Source organism: Blastomyces gilchristii (assembly GCF_000003855.2).
Source record: "Blastomyces gilchristii SLH14081 genomic scaffold supercont1.6, whole genome shotgun sequence".
Classification (NCBI taxonomy): domain Eukaryota; kingdom Fungi; phylum Ascomycota; class Eurotiomycetes; order Onygenales; family Ajellomycetaceae; genus Blastomyces; species Blastomyces gilchristii.
The window spans coordinates 489184-513210 of record NW_003101677.1 but is presented as its reverse complement, the minus strand read 5'-3'; the positions used below and the strand labels follow the sequence as shown (position 1 = coordinate 513210).

The 24027-nt window shown below is 38.5% G+C and overlaps 10 protein-coding genes across 10 annotated transcripts; 5 read left to right on the top strand and 5 right to left on the bottom strand.

The window, feature by feature from the left end:
- Window positions 1–6: 6 nt before the first annotated feature.
- On the top strand, window positions 7–549 carry BDBG_16879 (uncharacterized protein; the record flags this gene model as incomplete). The annotated part of the gene is made up of 1 exon (XM_031724739.1): window positions 7–549. The coding sequence occupies one exon, from the start codon at window positions 7–9 to the stop codon at window positions 547–549; it is 543 nt and encodes a 180-aa protein (XP_031577884.1).
- Window positions 550–724: 175 nt separating this feature from the next.
- On the top strand, window positions 725–1293 carry BDBG_16878 (uncharacterized protein; the record flags this gene model as incomplete). Its single annotated transcript, XM_031724738.1, has 3 exons — window positions 725–744; window positions 772–808; window positions 934–1293. 3 exons carry the CDS (start codon window positions 725–727, stop codon window positions 1291–1293), a joined length of 417 nt encoding a protein of 138 aa, XP_031577883.1.
- A 688-nt stretch (window positions 1294–1981) lies between these two features.
- Window positions 1982–3609, bottom strand: BDBG_03693 (MYB DNA-binding domain-containing protein; the record flags this gene model as incomplete). The annotated part of the gene is made up of 3 exons (XM_002625588.2): window positions 1982–2282; window positions 2367–2861; window positions 2912–3609. 3 exons carry the CDS (start codon window positions 3607–3609, stop codon window positions 1982–1984), a joined length of 1494 nt encoding a protein of 497 aa, XP_002625634.2.
- A 1030-nt stretch (window positions 3610–4639) lies between these two features.
- On the top strand, window positions 4640–5356 carry BDBG_03692 (uncharacterized protein; the record flags this gene model as incomplete). The annotated part of the gene is made up of 2 exons (XM_031721353.1): window positions 4640–5158; window positions 5216–5356. The coding sequence occupies 2 exons, from the start codon at window positions 4640–4642 to the stop codon at window positions 5354–5356; spliced, it is 660 nt and encodes a 219-aa protein (XP_031577882.1).
- Window positions 5357–5754: 398 nt separating this feature from the next.
- Window positions 5755–8772, bottom strand: BDBG_03690 (uncharacterized protein). The gene has a single exon (XM_031721352.1). The coding sequence runs from the start codon at window positions 8109–8111 to the stop codon at window positions 7233–7235; it is 879 nt and encodes a 292-aa protein (XP_031577881.1). The 5' UTR covers window positions 8112–8772; the 3' UTR covers window positions 5755–7232.
- BDBG_03691 (uncharacterized protein) lies at window positions 6093–7192 on the top strand (the record flags this gene model as incomplete). The annotated part of the gene is made up of 2 exons (XM_002625586.2): window positions 6093–6736; window positions 6793–7192. 2 exons carry the CDS (start codon window positions 6093–6095, stop codon window positions 7190–7192), a joined length of 1044 nt encoding a protein of 347 aa, XP_002625632.2.
- On the top strand, window positions 8654–9709 carry BDBG_03689 (uncharacterized protein; the record flags this gene model as incomplete). The annotated part of the gene is made up of 3 exons (XM_031721351.1): window positions 8654–9278; window positions 9329–9442; window positions 9588–9709. The coding sequence occupies 3 exons, from the start codon at window positions 8654–8656 to the stop codon at window positions 9707–9709; spliced, it is 861 nt and encodes a 286-aa protein (XP_031577880.1).
- Window positions 9710–9971: 262 nt separating this feature from the next.
- On the bottom strand, window positions 9972–10290 carry BDBG_16877 (uncharacterized protein; the record flags this gene model as incomplete). Its single annotated transcript, XM_031724737.1, has 2 exons — window positions 9972–10217; window positions 10285–10290. The coding sequence occupies 2 exons, from the start codon at window positions 10288–10290 to the stop codon at window positions 9972–9974; spliced, it is 252 nt and encodes an 83-aa protein (XP_031577879.1).
- An 11374-nt stretch (window positions 10291–21664) lies between these two features.
- On the bottom strand, window positions 21665–22494 carry BDBG_03688 (uncharacterized protein; the record flags this gene model as incomplete). The annotated part of the gene is made up of 1 exon (XM_002625583.2): window positions 21665–22494. The coding sequence occupies one exon, from the start codon at window positions 22492–22494 to the stop codon at window positions 21820–21822; it is 675 nt and encodes a 224-aa protein (XP_002625629.1). The 3' UTR covers window positions 21665–21819.
- A 238-nt stretch (window positions 22495–22732) lies between these two features.
- On the bottom strand, window positions 22733–23518 carry BDBG_16876 (uncharacterized protein; the record flags this gene model as incomplete). Its single annotated transcript, XM_031724736.1, has 3 exons — window positions 22733–22999; window positions 23049–23308; window positions 23335–23518. 3 exons carry the CDS (start codon window positions 23516–23518, stop codon window positions 22733–22735), a joined length of 711 nt encoding a protein of 236 aa, XP_031577878.1.
- Window positions 23519–24027: the final 509 nt, after the last annotated feature.

Here is a 24027-nt window from a genome sequence, read left to right as displayed (position 1 = left end):
GTGATCATGTGGCAACTCTTTCGATCAAACCACGCTGAGGAGTTACTTATTCCTGTAGCAATACGTCTTGCCCAAACGTTTGAACAGAGGGAGCAAAAACCAAAAGCAGTCAAGTTGCTTCAGGCAATCTGGAATGACAAGCATCCATTCGCAAGGAGGCAACCCTTTTCAACAGCCGCCGTTCTGAGGTTCAGACTATGGGCAACAATGCTAACTTACACTCCTGCCCCCCCTCCAACACTGTACCCCTTGGGGAACCGATTGATTGGCTTACTTGGCCAAGATCATCCCAGTTTCTCATTACTGCAGGAGGCGACTTCTAAGGCGAAGCGGGAATTTAATTCTTTGCCAGTGGTGAAGATTGGGCAGCAAAGCTTGTCCAACTTTGAGGGCCTTTTCTTGTCTGACACAGACTTCGAAGAGGACGGGATCCAGTTTGTTTATCGCCGTGAAAAGCGCAATAAAGGCCAAATTCCACGAAGAAAGCCAACTTGGCTGGATCCCATCCCGGTGCTGGTGAGGGTTAGAGAAGATTTTGATTTGGAGTGAAGCATCATAGCAGAGTTTCTGCCGAAAATAGTGTTTCTTCCTGCTACCCTATCCCCTTTTATTGAGTGGCGACGAGTCGATTTGGGAATACCTACCGTGGAAATTAACAGCAGAGACAACAAGTGGAGTGGGGGTCAAGGGAATGGAATGATGAGCAAAAGGGGTGACAAGCAGAATGGGGATCAAGCTAAAGGGGTGGTTCATTTACTTATTTATTCATAGACTGTCGTGGCCGCCCTCAGAGTTGGAACCCGAACTGGTATGCAAGTTTGTTATGCAATATAGCCCTCTCGAAAAGAGCATTATGGAATTCACTAGGCACACCTTTGATGTTCACGGTCCACGACTCCGCGGAGTATAGTTGACATGCATTCACTATTGTAGCCACGCCTCCCACGGTTGCTACAGCTCTTACACCTACGCGTCTCCTACGCCTCCTACGCTTCCATCACCTCATACACTCCCTACGTCTCCTACGCCTCTTACACCTACGCGAATCCTACGCCTCCTACGCCTCCAACGCTTCCAACGCCTCCCCCTACGTCTCCTACGCCTCTTACACCTACCAAGGCAGCGATGGCTTCTCCCAGGGAGTTCCTCCAACAATTGCGAGACTATGTCGAGAATCATCCTGATACCGAAGCCAATGTCAATACTGATACTGATTGTGGTATCTGCATGGAGCCTTTCTTTCTCCCGTTCCGATGGAGCCCTCAATGCTCGCATTCTTTCTGCCTTGACTAGATTAGATGGAAAAGGTTGAGGGGTGTCGGAGACCTTCCTTTTGATTAGGACCTGAGGCGGCCAGGGGCTTGAGGCTTCGAAGGCGTAGGTCGCAGAGTGACGCGAGAAGCTATCAGAAAGTCACATGATCCGGCCGTCTATTATTCCGCCTGGACCCATCTTGTCAGGAAGGTTCGGAGTTTCTCCAAAGAGCATCCGTCAGGGTGCTTGGTGGAAAATAGCGGCATCATTTTCAGCCAAATCTTATTGGATTATTGTCGGGCCGAATGCTCACATGAGTTGTCTTACTCTTGTCAAAGAACCGGCCGCCCAGACGGTCGCGGAAACAATGCAGGGACGCCGCCGTCTCCAGAACAACCCCTCCTCTCAGTGTTCCTCTGACATTCGATGGCACGTTTAGAACATGGGCATAGGAAAATTTGAATTATTCGTGATGTGAGTACATTATGTTTCTCTGGTCTAATCACCATACATAACTCCCCCGTAACTTTCAACCTCCGTAACGTCATCCATGGAAAGATGATATCTACCCGAGAGTTAGCAACTAGTATCATAGCAGGGGCCAGAAAGGCTCACTGCTCTCTAGCATCTGGCTTCCTGGGCACTATCATCTCTGCCGCTCTGTCTCCATCGTCTTAGCATTCTGTCACCATTATTTATCCCTAAGACTGTTCAAATAACATACCTCTCATATATCATTCAGTTTCAAAGTATGTTTGCGACCTAGACTGATGTCAGGGCTATCTGCATGTTGGTGTTTCATAAAGTAGGAATCTGACCTCTGCAAAAGTAGGTCAGGATTGCAATCTGGGTGCTTTTTGAGAATATGGGTCTTGAAATTGTCCTTTCGTGGCCATATCTTTTCTGAATCGCAATATTGTGCCGCGCATTTATAGGCTAGACCTACCAACACCCCATGGACAGATTTTTGGTGCCTTCTAAGTTCAGCTTGATTTCCAAAACGTTTCTTGCAGTTGCTCATGTCACAACTGTATCCCTTTACATGTTTCGTCATGTGTTTTCTATCATTTTGTGAGTCTTTTGTTGCCCAATAAGCCCGAGCGCATGCCTACCTTTTTTCACAGAGAAGGCGCCCGGTCCACGGGCAGCCTGGGACATCACATCTTAGGCGACTTCGACCCAATATGCTCATATCGACCCATTCCCTGCCGCTCCTCAGAAGTTGGGCCTCATCTTCGTCTGTGGACCAGTCTTTGCGGGTACGGTTCCCAAGAGTCATCATCTCAGGCACGGATGTGACAGATGGCTGATCGCCTAGAGAGGCATCCGCTAGCTCTACCGGCTTCGCCGACGGCTCCCGGTTAGATACCGGAGTGGCAGCGTGGTTTTCATCCGGCTGTAAGAAACTCACAAAACCGAGGTCCTCTGAGGCCGAGTCACAGCAACATCTCATCGCTCTCCTACACCCTCTTGACTCAGCATTGAATGGCATGGCACCAACCCTTTGAGACATATCATCTTCTCCGAGCTCCCAGTGCATACGCTCTGCAACTCGCCATGGTACTTCCAGCTCCTGCGCAACTTTCGTCCACATCTCTTTTCTAAACCTACAATGCATCAGCATCAACCATGGAGACACACATGAACGGCCTCATACCTATAGTATAGCCGTGCCAGTTTGGTTTTCTGATTCTCGTCCCAGTTACAACCCTTTTCGAGATAGTTTTGATAGCGTAAGCGGCAGCTGATGTGGCTTCGACCTGGCAGGCGTGCGCTGACATCCTTCCATTTCGTACCACTCCCCCGGAGTCGAATAATGCACTCATCTTCTTCCGCGGACCACTTTGCCCAGTGTTTTTTGGCGGTGCGATCGCCAGGAGGCATCTCAGACGAGAATGTGGTAGTTAGCTGATCGCCAGGGGAGCCATCTGCAACTTCTACTGTTGATGGTGCGTGGCTCGAAGTCACAGGAATGACATGGCGCTTTGGGATTTCGTTCTCTGACCATAGGAGCTCGGAGATATCCATCCTGCTTTTTGGCTTCTTATTAGGATAGCCCTCTTTGTCCGTCTTCGGAGGGAGAGAGACATCTTCCGTCTTGAAGTCTCCATGGTTCCGTACCTCACTGTGATAAGGACTATAAGGACTCTTCGGAGAAGGTTGCGTTTGTGGTCCGCTCTTGTTGGCTGGTTTCCTATTCATAAATTTTTGATGGAGCAGCTCCAGACCGGGATTGTCCGGAGGAGTATGCTGGAAATCTCCATCAGTAGGGGTGGCAGGAGGAGGCGCTGGGATTGGAAAAGCAGGAGCAAGGACATCGGGAGTCTTGCTGCTGGACTTCATTGCTTCAGGCATTGTGGTAGATAGTGATAAGATAATAAGTGATAAAAGATGCAGTTTGAAAGACTTCTCGCAACACTTGCTTTCATCGAATCGACCTGTTCATTGCCTCAGGATTTGGAGGGGGGTTTTGTGTCATCCAACCACATCTTGACCACTGTACTGCACTCGGGTCTGTTCAAGTTCCATATCAGGTTGGTTGGGCAAGTCTGATGAGAAACATCGATTCCGGCTTGCAGGGTATGGTGATCTTGCATGGGCTCTGCATATTAAGAAAAGCAGTAAGGGCCCGAGCTTTGTAGCCGCGCAGTCCAGTCCGGTTAGAACTGGCTCAAGGTGACCCTGAGACGCTGAAGTTCTGGCTCAAGAATTTAGTTTCCAGAAGTTGGTCAAAATTTGGATTCCAAAAAAGGGGATATGTTCTGACCTGTCCGCTCTCCATTTTCTGAAGACTAAAATTCTGCTACGTCTTCCAGTTTCTGTGGGTGGGCCTACCTTGGCACAATCGCTGATTCAGCCTTTTACCACAGACAAACATTGTTGATCAAGCTTGAGACTCGGGGTTGGACAAGTTTGGAGTCCGTGCCACGGGCCACGGGAAATTTTGTCGCATGACGGAATTCAACTGGCGTACGAAGCTATTAGCACGTCACTCGAACTTGCATCAGGAGAAGCTGGTGCATGCGTTCTTGCAACTTACCACAGACCTTGAGCGCGTTCGGTACCACATTTTCATAATTGCCAAATTTGGATAATACTTGCTTATCACACTTCAGAGGTGATTCGCTTCGCGTGCATGTGAATGCATGGAGATGAGACCATCTCACAAAATGACATTGGGACAAGCATCAGACAAAAGTTTGGCGCCGCCAGATCCATTCGGGGATGCAAGCCAGTGCACCAGAGCGGTGATTAGGCTGGACAGGTATATAATGAGCTTTCGCTCCTCGGCCAACTCCAAGTACATCAGGCGATCGACATCGCGACGATTATCTTCTTTCGCCCACACTGCACCTTTTATCTTCGCCACGCTTAGCGCAATACCATGGATTTTTCCGCAGCTTACGACCCGACTATCTTCGGCAATGTTTCGTCTCTTGAGACCGCCGCCGAAAACTTTCGAAACCTGAACGGAGTCTCCATCGTACAGACAACGCTAAAGAGCCTAATTCTCCAACATGAAGTGGCCGATAGTTTCGGGGTTGCGCTTGTCCACCGTCATTTTGACTTGGACAATGGAACAGTCCTTGTAGAGAAGGACATGGTTCTTTCTCCCTGGGCATGCGACAGCTCCTGGGATAAGTTTGGCGGCAAGATTGCCCCCATTTCATGGCTTTGCAAGGGGGACAAAACGTTCCCATACGAATTTGGTTTCTTTTCCTACCGCCAAGCGATGCCGATGAAACTTGAAGAACACAGTGCATTTGTCCAAGCATATTTTGATGCTGTCAAACAGCATGGGCTCGAGGAATACATCGGTCTTCGGCGCCTGTCTGGACGTGAACCTGAGGAAATGCTGGAATGCACAGAGGGCAAAGTGAACATCAACTTTCCAATTAGTGAGGTCTGTCAAAGGTGCTCCCTGCAGCATAAACAATTGCCAAAGTACTGACTGAAATAGATCCCTCCAGAATTTGTTGAAAACGGAACGCAGACAATGTGGTTTTTCGACGGCCAGCCTCCATACCGTATGTATCGATGCTCGTGCATCAATACTGGCAGCAAGGACAATCCAAATCACAATCATATTGATCGCAACTAGGAGCTACACTTAGGTTGACAAGATAGTTTAAAAATGACTGGAGGCTTGATGGAGGATACTTCTGTTGATTCAACATATGTAACTATCCATAAGGTGACGATGATGGGCGTGGGAATGTGAAGCAATGGCAAGGATCCGTCTCCAAGCGAGGTCGCGCTGGAAGGCTCTATCTACCCTTTAATTGGCTAGTCCCTTGTCTGAACAATCATCCTTCCAACATCTTGCTTGGTACATGGTGGATCACCTGACAAATTTATTAAAGTTCACTAACCGCATCTCCAAAGTAAAAATTGATACTATTCATCATTCTTTCTGGGCAAGGGATTCGCCCGTTCCTGGACACTCTGTCGCCAAGGCCCAAGTGTGTAACGATGCCAATTCTATTTGACCTAACATACAAATAGAGCGCAAAATACGAAGATTCAAACCTGAAGAAGAAAGGAAAAAGATGAAAGCTGCTTCGCGAAGTGTTGCATATAAACAAAGGAAGCCCTAGATCTGTGCCCTAGTCCTAGTCCCTTTCCGGTAATGAGATCAAAGAGGCAGCGCCGTCACAAAGTGCTATTCTCATCCTCCATTCCATTTCCATCCTACCCACGACGCTCCATCTCGCCTTCACACCCACGGATTCATTACCAAACCCTGGTGCTGTTTCGCTGCTGCATGTTCCCTAGGACTAGACAGAAATCCATTGAAGTAGCCTGACTGTGTCGTCGAGCCAAGCAAATTCTAAGATATGGAGAAAAGGGAGGGACTTACCGATATTCTTTCCGGTATCTCTCGTCTTCGCCCAGGAATTCAATGGTCGTTGCCTGACAGCAATCCCCACCGCGGCGGCTCCCACGATGTCTACAAAGTCTTGTTCCAGGACTCAATACAATGGGCTGCCCGAGTCTGCCATGATCCTGATGATTGGGAATCTGAGCTGCGTGCTATGGAAAAGTTTACATACTTCAAAAGGGGATGTCCAGAGATCAAGGCTCCAGATATCGTCTTCGAGAATCGTGTCTTGTATTCGGAATGGCTTCCTGGCAAACCATTAGCGATCTGGAACTCTCAAATAGCTTTGGCTCAGCGCCACAGGCTCCTTGATGATCTTGCAGACTTCCTACTGCAATTATGGACCGTTCCAGGCCCTGCGTCAATGTTGCCTACATCATCAAGTTTGCCATATTCTACTTGGTTGACAGAGAGCTTGGACCGAGCGCTTCGAAGGACCCTGTCTGGAATGGCAAAATGGGGCAATGCAGTTGATTACTTGATCATCAGGTCCATGATCCCATCCTACGCTAAGTGGGATACTTACATGGACCTAGGCTTCGCACATGGGGACCTTAATCCGTATAACATCATGATTGATGAAAAGTTTCAACTAACAGGGTAAGATTGCTAAAATTCGGTTTTTTGTTACATGTTCTCTGACTGATCTGCTATAGGGTAATTGACTGGGATTGGATCCATGTTGCACCCATCCCAGCTGTCATACACCATCCTTGGTTTATAGCCGACATCCCTGGTTGGAACAACGATGGCGTTGTTTTAGGGGAATCCTTTGAAGTGGACCGGGCGTATCTTGAGCACACACTTAGGAAGAAAGAGATTTCGCAGCATTCTGTCTCAAAAGTATCAGACCTTCTATCTGACTCAACTGAAAGGTTATTCTTCCAGTCAGCATTTCATTTCAAAGGCATCCATGAGAAATTTGTCAAGTTATATTGTGCGCACACAGAGGAGAATTTTAGGGCTGCCAAGTCACAGTTAGATGCAGTCCTCACCAAGTATCCGGCCTGGACACATTTGTCGGAGGTGAACAAGGTCAGGGATATTCTTGGTTGATCGTCTCCTTTAACCGAACAAGATGTCCGCCATCGTTCTGTTACCGAGCAATTTCCATGTCCACCGCTCCCGCAGATTTGGAAGTGCATTGCATGATTTTTATTGCAACCACCTGGTTCTTTGAATCGGAGGCAAGGAACACCCTTCCAGCGCTACCCTTACCCAGAGGATCATTAAGGGTCCATTGTCCAATTGTCCTGGTGTTGCGATGTGGAGTCGGCATGTCAAAAATGGCAGAAGGAGCCTCTAGTGTGGCGGTTAAGTATCTCTTCCGCTGCTTAATAAATTCTTCTGTGGGCGCGAAATCTGTGTACTGGAAGTTATATACCAATGAGTTCACCCGGATTTTCATGCAATGCTGATTCAAGGCATGGATTTGTCGGCCAACTACCTCACTGTTGACTGCGAGCCCTGCCGACGGTGAACTAGTGATGCTAGCAATGAAGAAGGCTCTGTTCTTCAGATCAAAGTTGAATCGAGCATGAAAGCTCCGGAGGTTGAGGCTGTGGCGCTTAGCAAAGGCGCCGGTGCAGAGAAAGATATCGGCGGCGTAGGGGCCTCTCTCTACCACCCTCTTTCCCACAACCCACCCCAGATTCGGAGCGGACGGGTGATGTTGGAACCCTAGGACGTAATGGCCCTTCCATATCATGCCTAGGTGTCGACTCTCGAGCTCAGTATCCGTGTCGGGCTCCGTGAGGCTCTCACTAATATCTCCTTCACTGAGCTTGCGATCCATCTCTCGTTGAAACAGAAGCCCATCAGCATCGTATTCCTGTTCAGACGCGACCCTGATGCGATAGACTGTGGTGTCTGTTGAAGCTCCCTGCTGACCGCGCGCTATGGTGTCGTAGGCATCGCTAAATGCCATCTTTGCGATGTCATTTGCAGGTGTTAAAGTGGCAAAGAGGATATCCATCTTTGGTGGCTACGTTCCGCAAGTATTCCCCCAAGTTGTGGGAACTGGCAAATAGATGCGGGCGAGTGTTTATATCTCCGTGGATGAAGTGACGACTGCCAGAAACTGTCGCGAAGAGGACCGTGAGTGAACCCTTTCATTCCAGTTGATATGTCCCACGTTTCTGATCATCAAGCAGAACGAAGTCCCTGGTGAGCGGTGGAAATCGACAGACATTGTTCAAAATCTTTCAAATGTTGCATGAGATTTTGGGATAACAGTCGACCTGGTTGGGCCAACCATCCCCCACCTGTTCAACGGACTCTTGACACCCTTCATCAACCAATCAGGATCTTGAAACTCGACTGGCTCCCGCACCGAAAATAAGAGTTGGAACTATTAACAAAACATTCATTCCATTGGTTGGGCAGTACGGGCCCGAGCGGATGACTGGAATCAATCCTGCGGGGACCGCCACAAAAAACTATTTAAGCGATCTCTGTTCCCCTTCAGCAGGAATCATCCCAGGGAGACATGGTCACCAACTTCTGGAACCTAAAAAAATGGCAACCAGATTGATTCTTGGCACTCACGCCATCAACACGCTCATGGAACAGGCCAAACGTTTTGAGGCAATGTCTGTGCAATTTGCAAAGTCGGCGGATCTCGCCACGAGCCAAGCCGCCGAGATTTCCAAATGGACTTCGAAATTGATGTACGCCGTGACCAAGATCCAACAAGAAGCCGAAGCCGCTGCTGCTGCCTGTCGAAAACGCGTGGAAGAGAGGGTTCACGAGCTCAAGACCAAAGCAGACTCACACAAACGAAAGTTATCAATAGCCGCAGAATTAGAATCACCACGAACCGTAAAGGCCAACCTCAGGTTGATATTCGGCCCTCCAAGGGAGGCAGCATATAAGAGCAAAAGCACCAAGGCTCTGATGGCGACCAGCTCTGTTAGGATTCATACCATCCGCAGCTTGTGTCGAAAACACCCTCATGGTGTGATCACTTTTGTTACAGCCTATCCAACCAAAGTTTGGACCGAATCGAGCCTGGAGGTTTTCAAGGGTCTTATCAAACTAGTTGAGGAAGAACAGGAGCAGGATTGGCCGGACGACATTGTCGAGATTATGGATGAATTGGAGAAGGAACGGCCGATGAGCGACGAGTTTAAATACCTTCGCGGTACAACCGACCCTCCTGTTCATTCTCCGCTTCCACTGACCCCTGTATAGCAGAGATCTCCCAGCATACGTACCAGCGCCGTCGGAGGGTGGGTGACACCGGTCGACCCGCACAAGTTGGCAGAATATCTTCCCAGCCCTATGGCCAGGGTACCGCAAGAACGAGTAAGTTAAAGGAATGTTTCAAATCTCAGTAACACTTACATTAGAGAAGCTATGCTGCAACCAATGGCATTTGTTGGATCTACCTTCAATCCAAGTATATACCATCGCCCCTGCGCATAGGACATGGCTAACAGCTCAAACATAGATCCGCAGGGTATACCTCATTTACCCCTACTAAATGAGCGAGAGAATCTGGGGCCACCTGATCCGTCGAAGGAAAATAGAGGTGAGAGGAAGCTTTATATGCAAGATCAATTCAACATCTAACAAATTTATCAACAGAAATGAAGCATATGTACACTAATTCACCCGCTGAAGGCATATCGAATTTACCAGAGCCGTTCAAAACAGCTGTCCAGAATAGCCGGCTCTGGGAGTGGGAAAGAAGTCAAGGTATGGACACGACAGGATGCTGGGCAAGTTTGTTCCCGAAGGATAATAGACAAGATGTCTCCTTCACAATCTGGTGTGGTAACGACGACGGATATCGCCTCAATAATATCTTCGGCTCGGAGCTTACGATTTCCTCCTAGGATTTAGTGAAATATACGCTTGCGCCTCTTATGTAAACCGTGTATCCAGCTGGAACCTCATATTCCACATATTCGGTTGTAGGCGTTTTGTTATTTTGGTGCACTTCGTGGTGGTCTGTTTGTTGGTTGTAGATCGAAAGGTAGTAGCCTTTGAAGCAGATCCTCCTAGCATGTTCTGCCGGAGGGAAACGATGGCTTGGAATTTTCTCCTCTTCCCGCCCAGCGAGAGCTTCGTCCCCTCTCTAGTGTATAAGCATACATTAGCCAAGCCAGTTACAGCGAGCAACTTAAGATCGAAATCATACTTACCTCCATTTTCTGACACAAAATCTTCTAAAGAGCCAGTGGATGAGTAAATCACGTATGAGGTCTTGCCAGTTGCGTAACCAGGTGATCGAGAGGACGGTCGATTGTACTTTGTCCGAAGGACGAAATGGTATCAACCTCGCTAGGAGCAGTTGGTCAGGCAATGAGCCAAATCATTTTTGTATTTCGCGAAAAAATCTTGAATCATAGGTGTAGGCTGCTTTGGTTACCCTCAGGTTGTTGCTGCTTCAACTCGAAAGGAAAAATTGCGCATGACGTGGTGGGGTAGGACATGCGATTTGGAAGTCGGCCCAACAGTACCAGGTGGCCACGGGAGCAACAACGCCGTCCTCGTTCAATCCATTCAGGCTATAGCGCCAAGTTCAGGAAATTGGCTATTTGTCAAACTGACGTCCGGAGCCTCTCATGGTACGTTGGATATAAATGAAACTGAGAGGAAGAAATTGAATAGACACAAAATTTCATGCAAATACGAAAAATTATTGGGCAGCGAGATTATGTCATATCCAAGATCGGGCAACCCAAACGCCCTTCACCACTAGTCCACGTGATATCATGGCTTCATTGTCCAGAATACAGCTACTAGCCCTTATCTCAGCATGCTCAGCCTCTCTTCTCGATATTTTCGGATTAGCGCGACCAACTAAACTCCTTTAGACTTCTGCCAAGTCCTGCTAACTTCTGAACCAATAAGAGACTTCATACATGCTCACAATCTAATATCTTATAGAGAGTCTGAGAAGAAACAGTTTCATCATATATAAAAAATCAACTTCACTCATATAAAATATTCAATTGACTTCAGAATCATATATCTACTCTAAATATCTGTCTAATTATTATCAAACTGATATTTTTTGAATTCTCAGTCATTCTGCTATCATCTCTACTATTTTATAACTCACTACTTCTTCTCATCATATCATAATCATTGATAAAAGACAGTATATCTTTTGAATCTCAAGACACTCAATATCAGATATACTTCAGTTAATATTCTTTATTACTTAAAGATGAATTCTCTCTACAATCACTACAGTCTCTTAACAATGTAGATAATGAATATAATACATCAAATAGTAACTTAACAGAGCTTGAATCTATTAATACTTCTTTAGAATTCAAAATCACTGATACTGATACTGATACTCTGTGAGCTTGTTCATAATTAAATTACTATAACTCACAGCATCTGTTTACAATGTCTTATAATCAGTAGAAAAGACAGTCAAAATTATCTTATATTATTAGAATATTACAGTAAAACAGTTAAGAAATAAAGACTTTTATAGAGACTTGAATTCAGAGTTCTGATATCTTGACTTATCAATGATACAGTACTTCTACAAAGTAGTAAAATACACTATATTCAGTATTTTTCAAAGTAGAGATATTCAATGATAATTAATATTATACTGTCTTACTTAAATAGAAGCTGAAATATCTTATTAATACTCTCTTCTTTATAAAATTCAATCATGATTCTGATCTGAATATCATTGACTTTCAGACTACTTTTGAGATTATTCAGATTAATATATTAACCTGATTTGATTTACTTACTCCTGTTCTAAAAAATAAACATATTAATTGAAAGAGCTATAAATGAGACTCAGATGAAATAACAGCTATTAAACAGCTGTTTATTATTATAAGTATTATATATCACTTTTATTTCTTAAAAAACTTGAACTTCTTCAGCTCTATTCTCTCTGTATATTTTCATAACTTAAGAGTAAAATAATTAGTGATAGAAATCATTTCTGACTTTGAACTCTGTTATAGCTATGTAATGAGAAATAGATTAATAATAAAAATTACTAAATAAGAGAAGATATGACTTAATATTCTTAACTTATTAATATTTCTATTTAATATCTCAAACTTCTAGTAATCTCTGATAATATCTATTATTTTCTGATATATTCTTTGAACTTCTATCAACTTCTGAGTTAATTACTTAACTAATTCTTACTGTTAGATTAAACTTCAGCAGCTTGTCAAAGATTCTCAAGCTGTTATAGTCTATAATAATATGAACTTCAAGAAGACTGTATGAGATAAGATAATCAGATATAATAATTTCATAGCTGCTGTGACTACTACTGCTGTGATTATTTCTCTTAACATTTCAGAAACTGATCTAACTCAGATTATACATGATTTTATAAAACTATTAACACTGTAAGAAATTATTAATGTATCTGATATGACAGACAATGATAATGAGCTTTAGAAGTAAATAATATTATGTCTTATTTCAGATACTGTTTAAAAGATTTATAATAATGAGATTAAAAGTGTTTTCAGTACTGTAAATGATTTATTATCTTAAATATCTGTTATTAATACACTTTCTGTGTATAGAATGTGTTTTCAGCAGTTGAATACTATTTTTAAAAATGAGAGCACTATTGCAAGAACTATGAGAGTTTATAAGAAGATATTTAATGATTTTCTTAATTTATTAAGAGATTATACAGTATTTTCAACTCATCTCTTTTCAGTATATAAAGATGCTTTAATTATAAAACTTATTCAGTCAGTTAAGATAAAGCAGTTAAAATTTACAGATATCTTTGAACAGTGTAACTGACTTCATTCTATTTCTAAATGATTTTATATTTAAATAAATCTACTCTTTATCATTATCTGTACTCATTTTAAAGCTGAAGTCTCTGAGAAGACTCATCACTGTATTCAGTTCAATCTTACTTATTAAAACTGAAATTTTATGACTGCTGCTAATCTGAAATATTATCTTCTTAAGTCAGTGATTTCTCAGAGCTTTGTATCTTGAAGTCTTACTCTATTTTATACTATTATATAATATTAAGATTATTCAGTTAGTAATCTTGAGTACTCAGAAGATATTGATTCTATTATATAATAGCTTAGTTCTTCACAGTATCTTCAGCTTATTAAAGATATATATATCAAAGCATTTACTCTTAATATCTGAAATGAAATTAACTCTTAAATCTCTCAGCTTACTCAAGATATTGAATTCTATATTATATATTATCTTCTCTGAGAATGTGAATTATTCATTTAAATACACTATGCTGTTAAATATAATAATATTGAACTTCTTAAGTACTTTATTTCATCTCTGATTATTTTCTTTCTTAATACTGATTAATATAATTATGTCACTGAGATACTTCATTATTTTTAAATACTTCAATCTGTTAAAATCTCTTCTCTGTATTAAGTAATTATAACTATGAGTTTTATTAACTGATCTGAAAAACTCAGCTTCTTCAAAGCAATTGATCTAGACATGAAATATCTCAATAATAGCTATAAGCTGAAGATGAAATACTATAAAAATTCAATAAAGAATATCTATCTTATATTTAATTAAGTTTGTCTGTCAAATACATGAGTTTATCAGCTATAGTGAATTTTAGAGTCTATCTTTAAGTATTCACTTACTAAGAAATATACAAGTGCTGTTACTAAGCTGGAGATATTCTCTACTACTAGAAGTCTGTTAAAGAATAATTATATCTCATCTTAAGATTTACTTTTACTGTCAAAGAAATATATATTTGACTTCTTAAATATACTTTTAATTGAAGTGAAAGATCTGAAGAAGAAGATTGAGTATTTTAATTAAGTATGAATTCAGCAGCAGTTAATTGTAATAAACTTGAATTTAAATAATATAATTATTGATGCTGAAGTTGAGTCTTATTCTGAGAAATTCAATGATAATATAGAGTAAGATTCTATTTTCATTGAAAATATACTATTTTTATCTACTGTAAATAATCTATCTGATACTTTGAAAACAATTCTGAAGAAGAATAACTAAAATTAATAAATATACTGAAGCTTTACTTACTTTATCTTTATTTGATATATAATGTTATATTTTCACTGATAAATATATTAATAATAGAACTTCTGCATTGTTCTGTTAACTTATGAGTTAATCAAATATCAAGATTTAAAATAAATATAACTAACATCTGATAAATTTTATTTTTAAGATATCATTTTTTCATATCAATTAATTTACATTTATAACTGATACTTATAAAGAATGTCTGTATAGAATTTTCAACATATTTATCTATATAGATTACTTATTTATTAAAGTTCTACTTGAAATCTTCTTTACAAAGCAGAGTAGTATAAATAAAATAAGAATCTAAACTGTCAGAGCACTGTTTTCTGATGAAGAAGAAGATGATCTTTTTAACAGTAATTAATATAACTGCATTGATGAGAATACACTGAGATTCTTGAGCTTATATTTAAAGATACTATACTCACTCTTGCATGTAATAACTCAGCAGTAAGAACAAGAATTCTCAGACTTAACTATCTAAGCTCTTCTCTTCTCAGAGTATTCTTAACATTTCTCATTATTTTCTTGATAGACAGTATATCTATTCTCTCTCAGTAGCTGCTCATTCAGCTCTGTCTTCATTATTCAATCAATATAATCTCACACTCTCTGCTTCTGTAGAGAGAAGCACTGAAACTTCTTGTGAAAAACTGATCATCATTTCTCTGATTTCTGAGACTGATAGAATGATGAGCTCTTGCTTATTATTCAATTTCAATTCTGTCTTAGCTGGCTTGTCAGCTGTGTCTGCTTTCAACAGACATGACTGACAGATGAAGTGTTGAGAGAGAGAGAAGCATTATATAATATTGTTAATAGTGATAGCAGTAGTAAGAGAGAGAGAGTGCTCAACACAGAGAATAGCTGAGAGAGTAGAGAAGATGAGCTCATTAGTGCAGAGAGTGAGAAGAGTGAAGAGAGCAGAGAGAGTCATAATAACTCTGAGAAGAGAGAGAAAAAGCTAATATAATATATCAGTGATTGATTCTTTCTCTATCATATATATCTCATTCATATTTATATTACTTACTTGATTGATTTCAACAGAACTTCTTTCTCTGTAAAGAACAGAGAAGAGAAGAAGTCTGAGAAAGAGAGAGAGAGATAAGAGTAAGAACTGCTATATAATAATATTAGCTTCTTATTCTCTTATTATATTACACTTATTTAAAGAGAGCTTTTCATGTCTATCTGAACAAGTTCAGCTCATCATCTTTATTCTTCAAAGAAGAAAGAGAAGTCTCAGACACTTTCTCACTCTCATTCTCATGAGTGAGAATGAGAGTGAGAGTGAGAACAGAGAGATAAGAGCAGACACAGACACAGATATGAGAGAAAGAACTAATTATCAGAGTTAGTATTTCATTTCATTCTTATTATACTTTTCATGCTAAATAGATATGTACAGTGAGTAACAAACTTCATTAAAGCAGAGTTATTCATGCAGAATAGCTGCAGCAGCAGTAAGTATATTCTTTTTACTAATGAAAAAGCAGAGTAAGTGCATTCACATCAATGTTACAGAGGAGAAGAACATTATATTGATTTTTTTAAATCATGAAGAAGAAGAAAAGAAGAAGAGAAGAAGAGAAGAAGAGAAAGAAAGAAAAAAAATATTTAAAAATATTAGTATAGTGTTATTCATTTCTTCTTCAATATAGTGAATTTATCTTCTCACTTATTAACTAATTTGATAGACTCAGAAGTTCACACAACTTTAAAGAAATTCACAGATGTTTATAAAAGATCAGTGAAGTTAAAAAAAGATCAAAGATCTTATTATCTTACAGCATCATTTTTCTCAAAGATCTTATTATCTTACAGCATCATTTCTCTTGAAGATCTTATTATCTTACAGCATCATTTCTCTTAAAGATCTCATTATCTCATGACTGTGTGATGATCAGCATTTTCTCATTCTCATTCTTCACTAGTAATGAAAAGCTTTACATACTCTTCAAGCTATGAACTGTTTTTCTCAATCTCATTGATCTGAAAGTTCACAGAACTTTGAAGAAGTTCATTGATATTTATATAAGATTTCATTGACTCAGAAGTTTGCAGAACTTTGAAGATTATAATGACTTAAATAGCTGATATCTTCATTTGTTTGTAAGCTATGATTATTATCTCAACTCAGATGTCACTTCTTATTACTTGTTTTACTGTCAGAGATAGAGAATATAATAATTATGAAATTTAATGATGCTTTTTTAATTGATCTCATATTATTCATGAATGCTATACTTCTTTCCTCATTCAACACAGTTACACTTGAACTGCTTTCAGACTGTAGTCTTGAGTGTGTGAACTGCTAGAGCAAGATGCTATTTAAAGCTTATTAAGTTTAGAAGAAAATCTTTGACAGTTGTTGAGTCAGTTATATAAGCTATATTCACTTTTTGAAGTGAAGTTCATATCTTTAAGATATTAAGATTTAAGTGAGAAAACAATTTCATCATTCTGCAGTATCTGAGTTCATACATTGATTATCTTCAAAAGATAGTTTCAGGTTAGAAAGAAGCTTAGCTTTTATAATTATTATAGACTCAGAAATCTTTAAGTCATAGTTATTAAGAACTTTGTCAGTTATATGAGTAAGATTGAGTTTTGACTCTTCAACTGCTTTGCAATGTTTAATCAGATATATAACAGCAAATTTGATCATTGATGCAGTTTACAGCTTATTAAGTTTAAAAGAAAATCTTTGATGATTACACAGTAGAATTGAAAGAATAGTATCTCATTGATCATTTAAAATAAAGAAAAAAAGAAAAAGAAAAAGAAAGAAGATATTAAGAGAAAAAAAAAAATAAAAATAAAAACAAAAATAAAAGTAAAAGTAAAAGTAAAAACAGTAATAGTAACAGAATACAAAGCTACTTCTTAATAATTCTCTCATCAATCTTACAGTTAACAGAATTCACTGAGTATAAAGAAAAACTCATTAGTAACTTCTTATTAAAAAAACAGCTTGCATTATATAAGTTAATATTGTGATTCACACTGACAATAACCTGAAAATCTTCTTCAACAAATGATTTCAGTGTATAATCATGATAGAATCTGATTAATCAGTTGTTTATTATCAGCATACTTCACAACTTCTTCATAATATGATAATAATTATCATTATCTTCTTACTTACAATACATTATCTTCTATAATCTTCTAATATAATATTTTATAATAATATAAGACTCTCTGAGAATTTATAATAATATCTGTTAATATCTAAGCTTTCTCTAGAAATATAGTGAATATACAGCATAGTATATTAAATTATGAAAATGACAATTATCACATATCTTTCTAATATCAGAAATAATACATTTATACAACAGCTCAAAGTCAGTCACATAAAGACAGCATGCACAGATCTTCTCAGACTTTATTATATAGTAAATGTTATAATGAGCTTTGAGAACAGTGAACTCAAGCTTATAAGTAGACATTGTTATTTAACTAAACTGTTTAGTTAGAGATTGATTTATACATTATCTATGATTAAGATTTAACTTACTTTCATTGTATTGAAGAACAGGTGAATGAGTGAAGTAGTAGAGACAGTAGCAGAGACAGTAGCAGATGATGTAACAGAGGAATTTTCATATTAATAAGTAAGTAGGTTATTACTGATTGAAAGAAAGATGAAGAAAATGAAATAAGAAGCCTATATTTATACTTATAATATAAGTAAACAACACATGAGTAAGTTAATAATATTTAGATGAGTATATTTCTATTCACTTCTATAACTTTATAATTCATGATTGATTCAGAAGTTAGTAGAAGTCATTAGAAATTACAAGAAGTTTATAGAAGATTTATTATAGAAGATATCTAACTACTTAATAGTATTATTTTCTATAGAGAAGTTGTCTCTTTCTCTATAAGAAGAAGTTTAAATATGATTAAAATGAGATATCTTTATAAATATAATATCTGTATTTGCATTCTGTTCATTAAATAATGTTTATTTATAAGAGATTTGAATATTAATACTATTATTGTTACTTTGCTGCTTAAATGAAGTATGAACTTGAGCAGTTATAGATATATAAACTTGTGAACTTGAAGAAGAATAAACTCAGGAACTTAAAGAAGAAGTGAACTGCAGAGTAGTGAAAGCACTGATAATAGATATAGCTAGAGTAGTAGAAGCTTCAGCAGCAGTAACAGCAGCTGAAAGAGCTGTAGAGATCTCAGTGAAGATCTTATTAAGTTACTGTACTCTTTTTACTGTGTGTTAAGCAGTCATTCAGGTCAGATTATTGTCTTTCACATGTTATACAGCTATGAGCTGCTGAGCTGCTGTCATTTCACTGATTAAATCATTACTTGATATTTCAGTAGATACTGCTATCTCTGCTGCTCTCTTCCTGTTTCTGATTATCTGATATTAATGTCTTTCTATAAGAATAGCTTCATACACTTTATTTATAGCTGTAATTTGACTCAACAGAAAGCTGTGAAGCTGATCTTCAAATTCATCTCAATAGCTCTAAGTCTGAAGAAGATTGACAGTATCACATAATTCATTTCAATTGAATTCAAAGATAGATATTTTCTGATGAAAAAGAGCAGCTATCTATCACTGACATTGAGTAGATATAAATTATAAAGCTGATACTGAAAAGTCTTAATTATAATAATACTATTTCTCTGTATATTTAATATATCAGTTCTTAAGTTCTGACAGTAGAATGACACTGTGACTATTATCTCAAGATATCTTGATAATATTTGTAGTAAGTAACTGTTTAAATATAGATATATAGCTTGAATTGCATCTACTGCAGTATTTCTTCACAGAAGTATTCATTCTATTTATATTAAATAAGAGTTGATTCTTCTTAAGATAGATCAGAAGAGCTTTTCAGTGATATAAGTTATTAATAATTCTCTTTCAGTTAGTGAAGAGATTAACTTATCTTTATATTTTATTCTCTATTTATATCTTCACAGTGATTGTTCTACAGTGACTTTGACTCTGACTTATTATATTTGATACAATACTTTTGACATCAGTATATTCTTTAAGTTTATGAACTGTAATAGCTGACTGATCTGATATTAAGTTCTTTACTAAGATCTTTGTTTCACTGATAGTTAAGAAGATTAAACAGCTTTCTTTTCATAATCTTTAAAGTCAAATACTCAGTAGAGAAGAAGAATTAAGATATAACTTTTTCAATCTAGTTCATAACTCTCTTACTCATATCATTGTTAAATATCTATAATATCATCTTTCTTAATAGAAAATCCTCATATAATAGTACACTTAACATCTGAAATATTTATACTCATACTCAGTGAGATTGTTATTATCATAATTTATATTTTCAATATTGATTTCATAAACTTCTCAAAGTGAATATTCTGATTCACTTCAGATACTCAAGATATGAAATACTGAATAATGTTATTAATAAAAGAGATATTAGTATTATTAATATTCTATCTATTATTCTGACAGATCTGAAGAAGTATTGATTAGAAATATTATACTGCTTATTAAATCTTAACATGACTGTTAATAAAGATAATAATCTTTAAAATATATTAAGATATAATCTTTTCATTTATATCAATGATCTTGTTCAATAAAAAATATAATATATTATAGAATACAAGTTTACTGTATAAAATTGAATATACACTGATAAAGATATTAGAATAGTTAATAAAAGTTCAAATAATCTGAGTCTGCTGTGAGTTTATATCAATAGAATGAAATTCAGTCTCTTAAAGAATGATATTCTCAGCTTTACTACTGAGAGTTATAGAATAGTTAAATCAGATAATATTCTTATAAAAAAGTAATCTCAGATATCTTAGTCTGATAAACTGACTATAGAATTGACTTTACTGTGTAATAAGATAATACTTATTAATAGTTACAAGCTCAATCTTTTCTTATAAAGTAGAGTCTTAAAGAACATACTGAAATCACTTATAAAGAGCTTACTCTGAACTGAGTAGTATATATATATACTCACTCTATTGAATATATTTGAGTAAGTCTTCTTATCTCTAAAGATTATCAGCACTGATCAGATAAGAATTAGTACTGAAAAACTATATTATATCTCTTATTTACTGATTATCAAGCTTGTTTAGAGAAATCAGTTGAATGATTATCTTTTCTATCAGAATTATATAGAATTGAAGAATAAGACTCTTTTTATAGTCAGTTCTAGTAATGAATAAAGTATCACTATATTCATATATTATATACTGAAGTATACAGACTTATTCTATATATAGCTGAAGAGTACACTTAGAATCTGAATATAGATCTTGAAGTATTTATTAAAGATAATACTGAATAACATTCTATTATTTATTAATACTATTTAATTCAGTATAACTTATAATAAGTTATAATATATCTTTAATATTCATTGAAAGTATTTACTTTAATAATAACTTTTGAAGCTGCTATTATAGCTGATTTATATATTTTCTTTAATCTCTTTTAATTATATTTAATACAGTTAATAAGATGTTGTTCAACTCAGCTGTTAAAAAGAAGTATTATATAATTGATTTAAAAGTTATCAGAAGATCTTAGAAGTTGTCAGAAGTTATTATAAGTTAATGTACTATATAAGATTATTAAGAGATCAGAAGTTATTAAAAGTTATTAAAAGTTACTGAAAAATACACTCAGTGTTTTAACTATAGTCTCTGATAATTAAATAGATGTTTTAATAGCAAGATCAAGATATTGAATAACTAGATATAATTATGATTGAAAAATTAATAAATTATTTCTGTATTTAAAATCATAGTAGCAGTTTTCAATATAATACTTCATACTCAGAATATATATATTTTCAGATAAAAATTCCATTAATTAACAGAAAATTGAAAAATTAATTCTTTAAGATAATAGAGAAATGATCTATAAGTAATATTACACAGTAATTCTATCTCAAATATTATGATTAAAGTAAATTATTCCTGTGTTACTAATAAACAGAAACTGTTTTTTCTCAGATGCTCTGTAAAGAGTTTACTGAGGATATCTCATTTAGGTTTAGTGTAAGCCCTGTGACAGTTGATTGGCTCAGATGTTAGCAGGACTTGGCAGAAAGTAGCAGTAGTTCAGATTGAGTTAGCTCGGAGTGGAGTGGCTGAGTTTACTGAGATAAACTAGCCCGAGACACCAATGTAGAGGTGCAAGCCTTGCCTAGGTGTCGTTCACAGTCTTCGTACGACTGGAGGAAATGAAATCATACATGCCTAGCCGTTCCTGAGAGAAGAAAGGTGAAGAAGGAAATATTGTACGTGCCGGCACCTTGCTATCCAATATAGCAAAGGGAGGTGTAGTATGATCAAAGAGCTCCAACGTGCACGGGAGGATCCAGATGTCATAGACAAGCAGTGATGTTGGTTGTTAGAAATTTGCAGTTCATACTCGCCAGAATTGAGAGCTAGTATTTTACCTTTGTGAAAACATTTGCCTTAAGGCCGCATCACTGCTATCACATTCATGCAGATTGCTCCCTTCCTTCTCTGCGCTTATCTGCTTCCATCTTTCTTTCTCCTTTCTTTCCCTCTCCAAACCATCATTATCCAGCTATAAGGTAGTGGTCAGGTTCAATGCTCTCAGACCTGCTGATCATCACTTACCATGTTCCCATCCTCCACTACCAGCTCTGATAGCCAGGCATGTAGTCCTCCAGGGTCAACTGGATCACATCTGCCACAAATCGAATCCCCTGCATTCGGCTGCGGAAGATCTCCATGGGAATTTGATCACGAAGGTTGAGGAGAGCAGTGATCCAGCGGTCTTCAGGGCGACGGTTTGGTAGGTCCTCCAGCGATTTGTACACCCCAATGGTCGCGGTCATTGCAGCCAGAAGGATTGCTGGGATCCCAGGCTCCCCAGCTGCAACAGTGATAGGACTACCCGACCTAGTCTGCATTCTTTCCTCACGAAGGTCCACATCCCACATCACCTCATCATCCACACTACTGATCCGGATGAAGAGGAAGGCTATCAGAAGTTTCTGCTGCTCCACCGGAGGCTGTTCAGGCTGAATGCCATGCAATTCCATATAGTTATGAACTTCCCAGTTATAAAAAGGCTGTACAACTTCGCAGCGGCAGAGCGGGCAAGCCAGAATGACTTCAGAGTCAAAACCAGCAAAAGAATTCCATAAACATTCCAGGCAGAAGGAATGGGGGCTCTCGGGACTCCAGTGGAAAGGTAGGAAGAAGGGGCCGGAGCAGATGCCACAGCTGGTGTTGGTGGCTTCACTGTCTGCAGCACCCTGGAGGTAATCTGACATCTGCTGCAGGAAATCGTCAACGGTCGACATTGGGAGGGGGATCAAAGATGGAAACTTGAAGGATGGAGAGAAAGAAAGATGAGAGGTAGAAAGAAAAAAGCAAAAAATGAAGGAATATGAAGAGAGAAGAGAAGCGTAGACTGCTTATGAGAATGTGTTACTATATGAGTCGTATTTTGTTGAAAGGAATAACATTGAATACTGAGAAGGCTGAGATCATAAAATTGACACGTAAAAATAGATACCAGATTTTGAGCAAGTTTTAGATTTAACCACTGCCTATCCACCCGCCATTACCCTGCATCCGCGCTACTAGTTGGCCATTTCCTCGTCTTTCTTTTCTCCTGATCATCTTCCGTACCAAGCCTACTTCGCCTAGAGACGGCCTCGGTACAAATATATCCATTTTCTTAGTGGAATGAGGGATGGTCGAAAAACTCAGCGGAATCGATCTATCCTGCTTTAAAGCCTTTGCAGATTTGGATTTGGAGAAGTTCTCCAAGGTTATTTGAACGGGGCGCGGACAGCATTTCTCCTATCAAGACATGAGTAAAATCACACAGAGAACACAAGATTTTCCATACCAGTTCCTCTTTTGATGGAGGAAAGCATTTACTTGTATCCTTCACAAGTCGGTGCTCAAAAATTTGGATTGATGGTTGCCATCTTCTCTTATCGGATTGGTTTATTGCATGCTCTGAAATGGAAATGTAGATATCACTGTTGCAATCCCGGTGATACCGGTAAAGCATGTCCTCCAGCGTGGCCTTCCGATCGCTTCGAATTCTTGGGAGGCTCCTCCAATCAGGTTGAGATTTCGTGCTTCCGGCAACTGAGAACTGAGCTATGATGTAGTTATTGACAAGGCACTCGGTGTTTCCTCTGTGTTGGAGAGTTTCCGAATTGGGTACTCAGCAATCACAACATCAACTTCACTGTAGCATTTTAGGCAATAATCATGGAGCTTTCCTAGCAGAGTCTCCGTCCGTCTACGCCGCCTTTGGAAGGGATCGACACATTCACGCTCGGTTTCTAGCTCATCAATGCAGTCCATCGTATGAAGAAGGGAGAAGTTAGGGAGATTTTGCTGCAGTCACCAGCAAGAGTTGCAGCATTTGGACACTGATATAGGTGAACTGCCCCAAGAGTGTGAAGCACAGCCATGAAATTTCAACCAGCGGCCATGAAACTCATGGTCACCACATTTTCGACCATGGAGGCCATGAAATTCATGGTCTCATTTGTTGGCCAATTGAATTCATTCCTGTGAGACCTCTGTTCCCCACTGTGAACCGGCTCCAGCATAACTATCTGCCGATGTGCGAGCATTGTTGGGATTGTACATAAAACAATGCAGTTTCTGCCTTGAGGTACTCTTTGATTGATCAGCTTTCTGCTCCGCACAAGTATTCCTCACTCGCTTTTCTCTCAATGTGTTACAACTTGTAATGATCATTTCCCCCTATCTTACTGTACTAACTTCTTATCCTCTATCCTCTATACGCAACGAGTCAACAATTGCAGTCTCAGAATCTGCCCCGAGGGTGGCCTTCCCAACCGTCA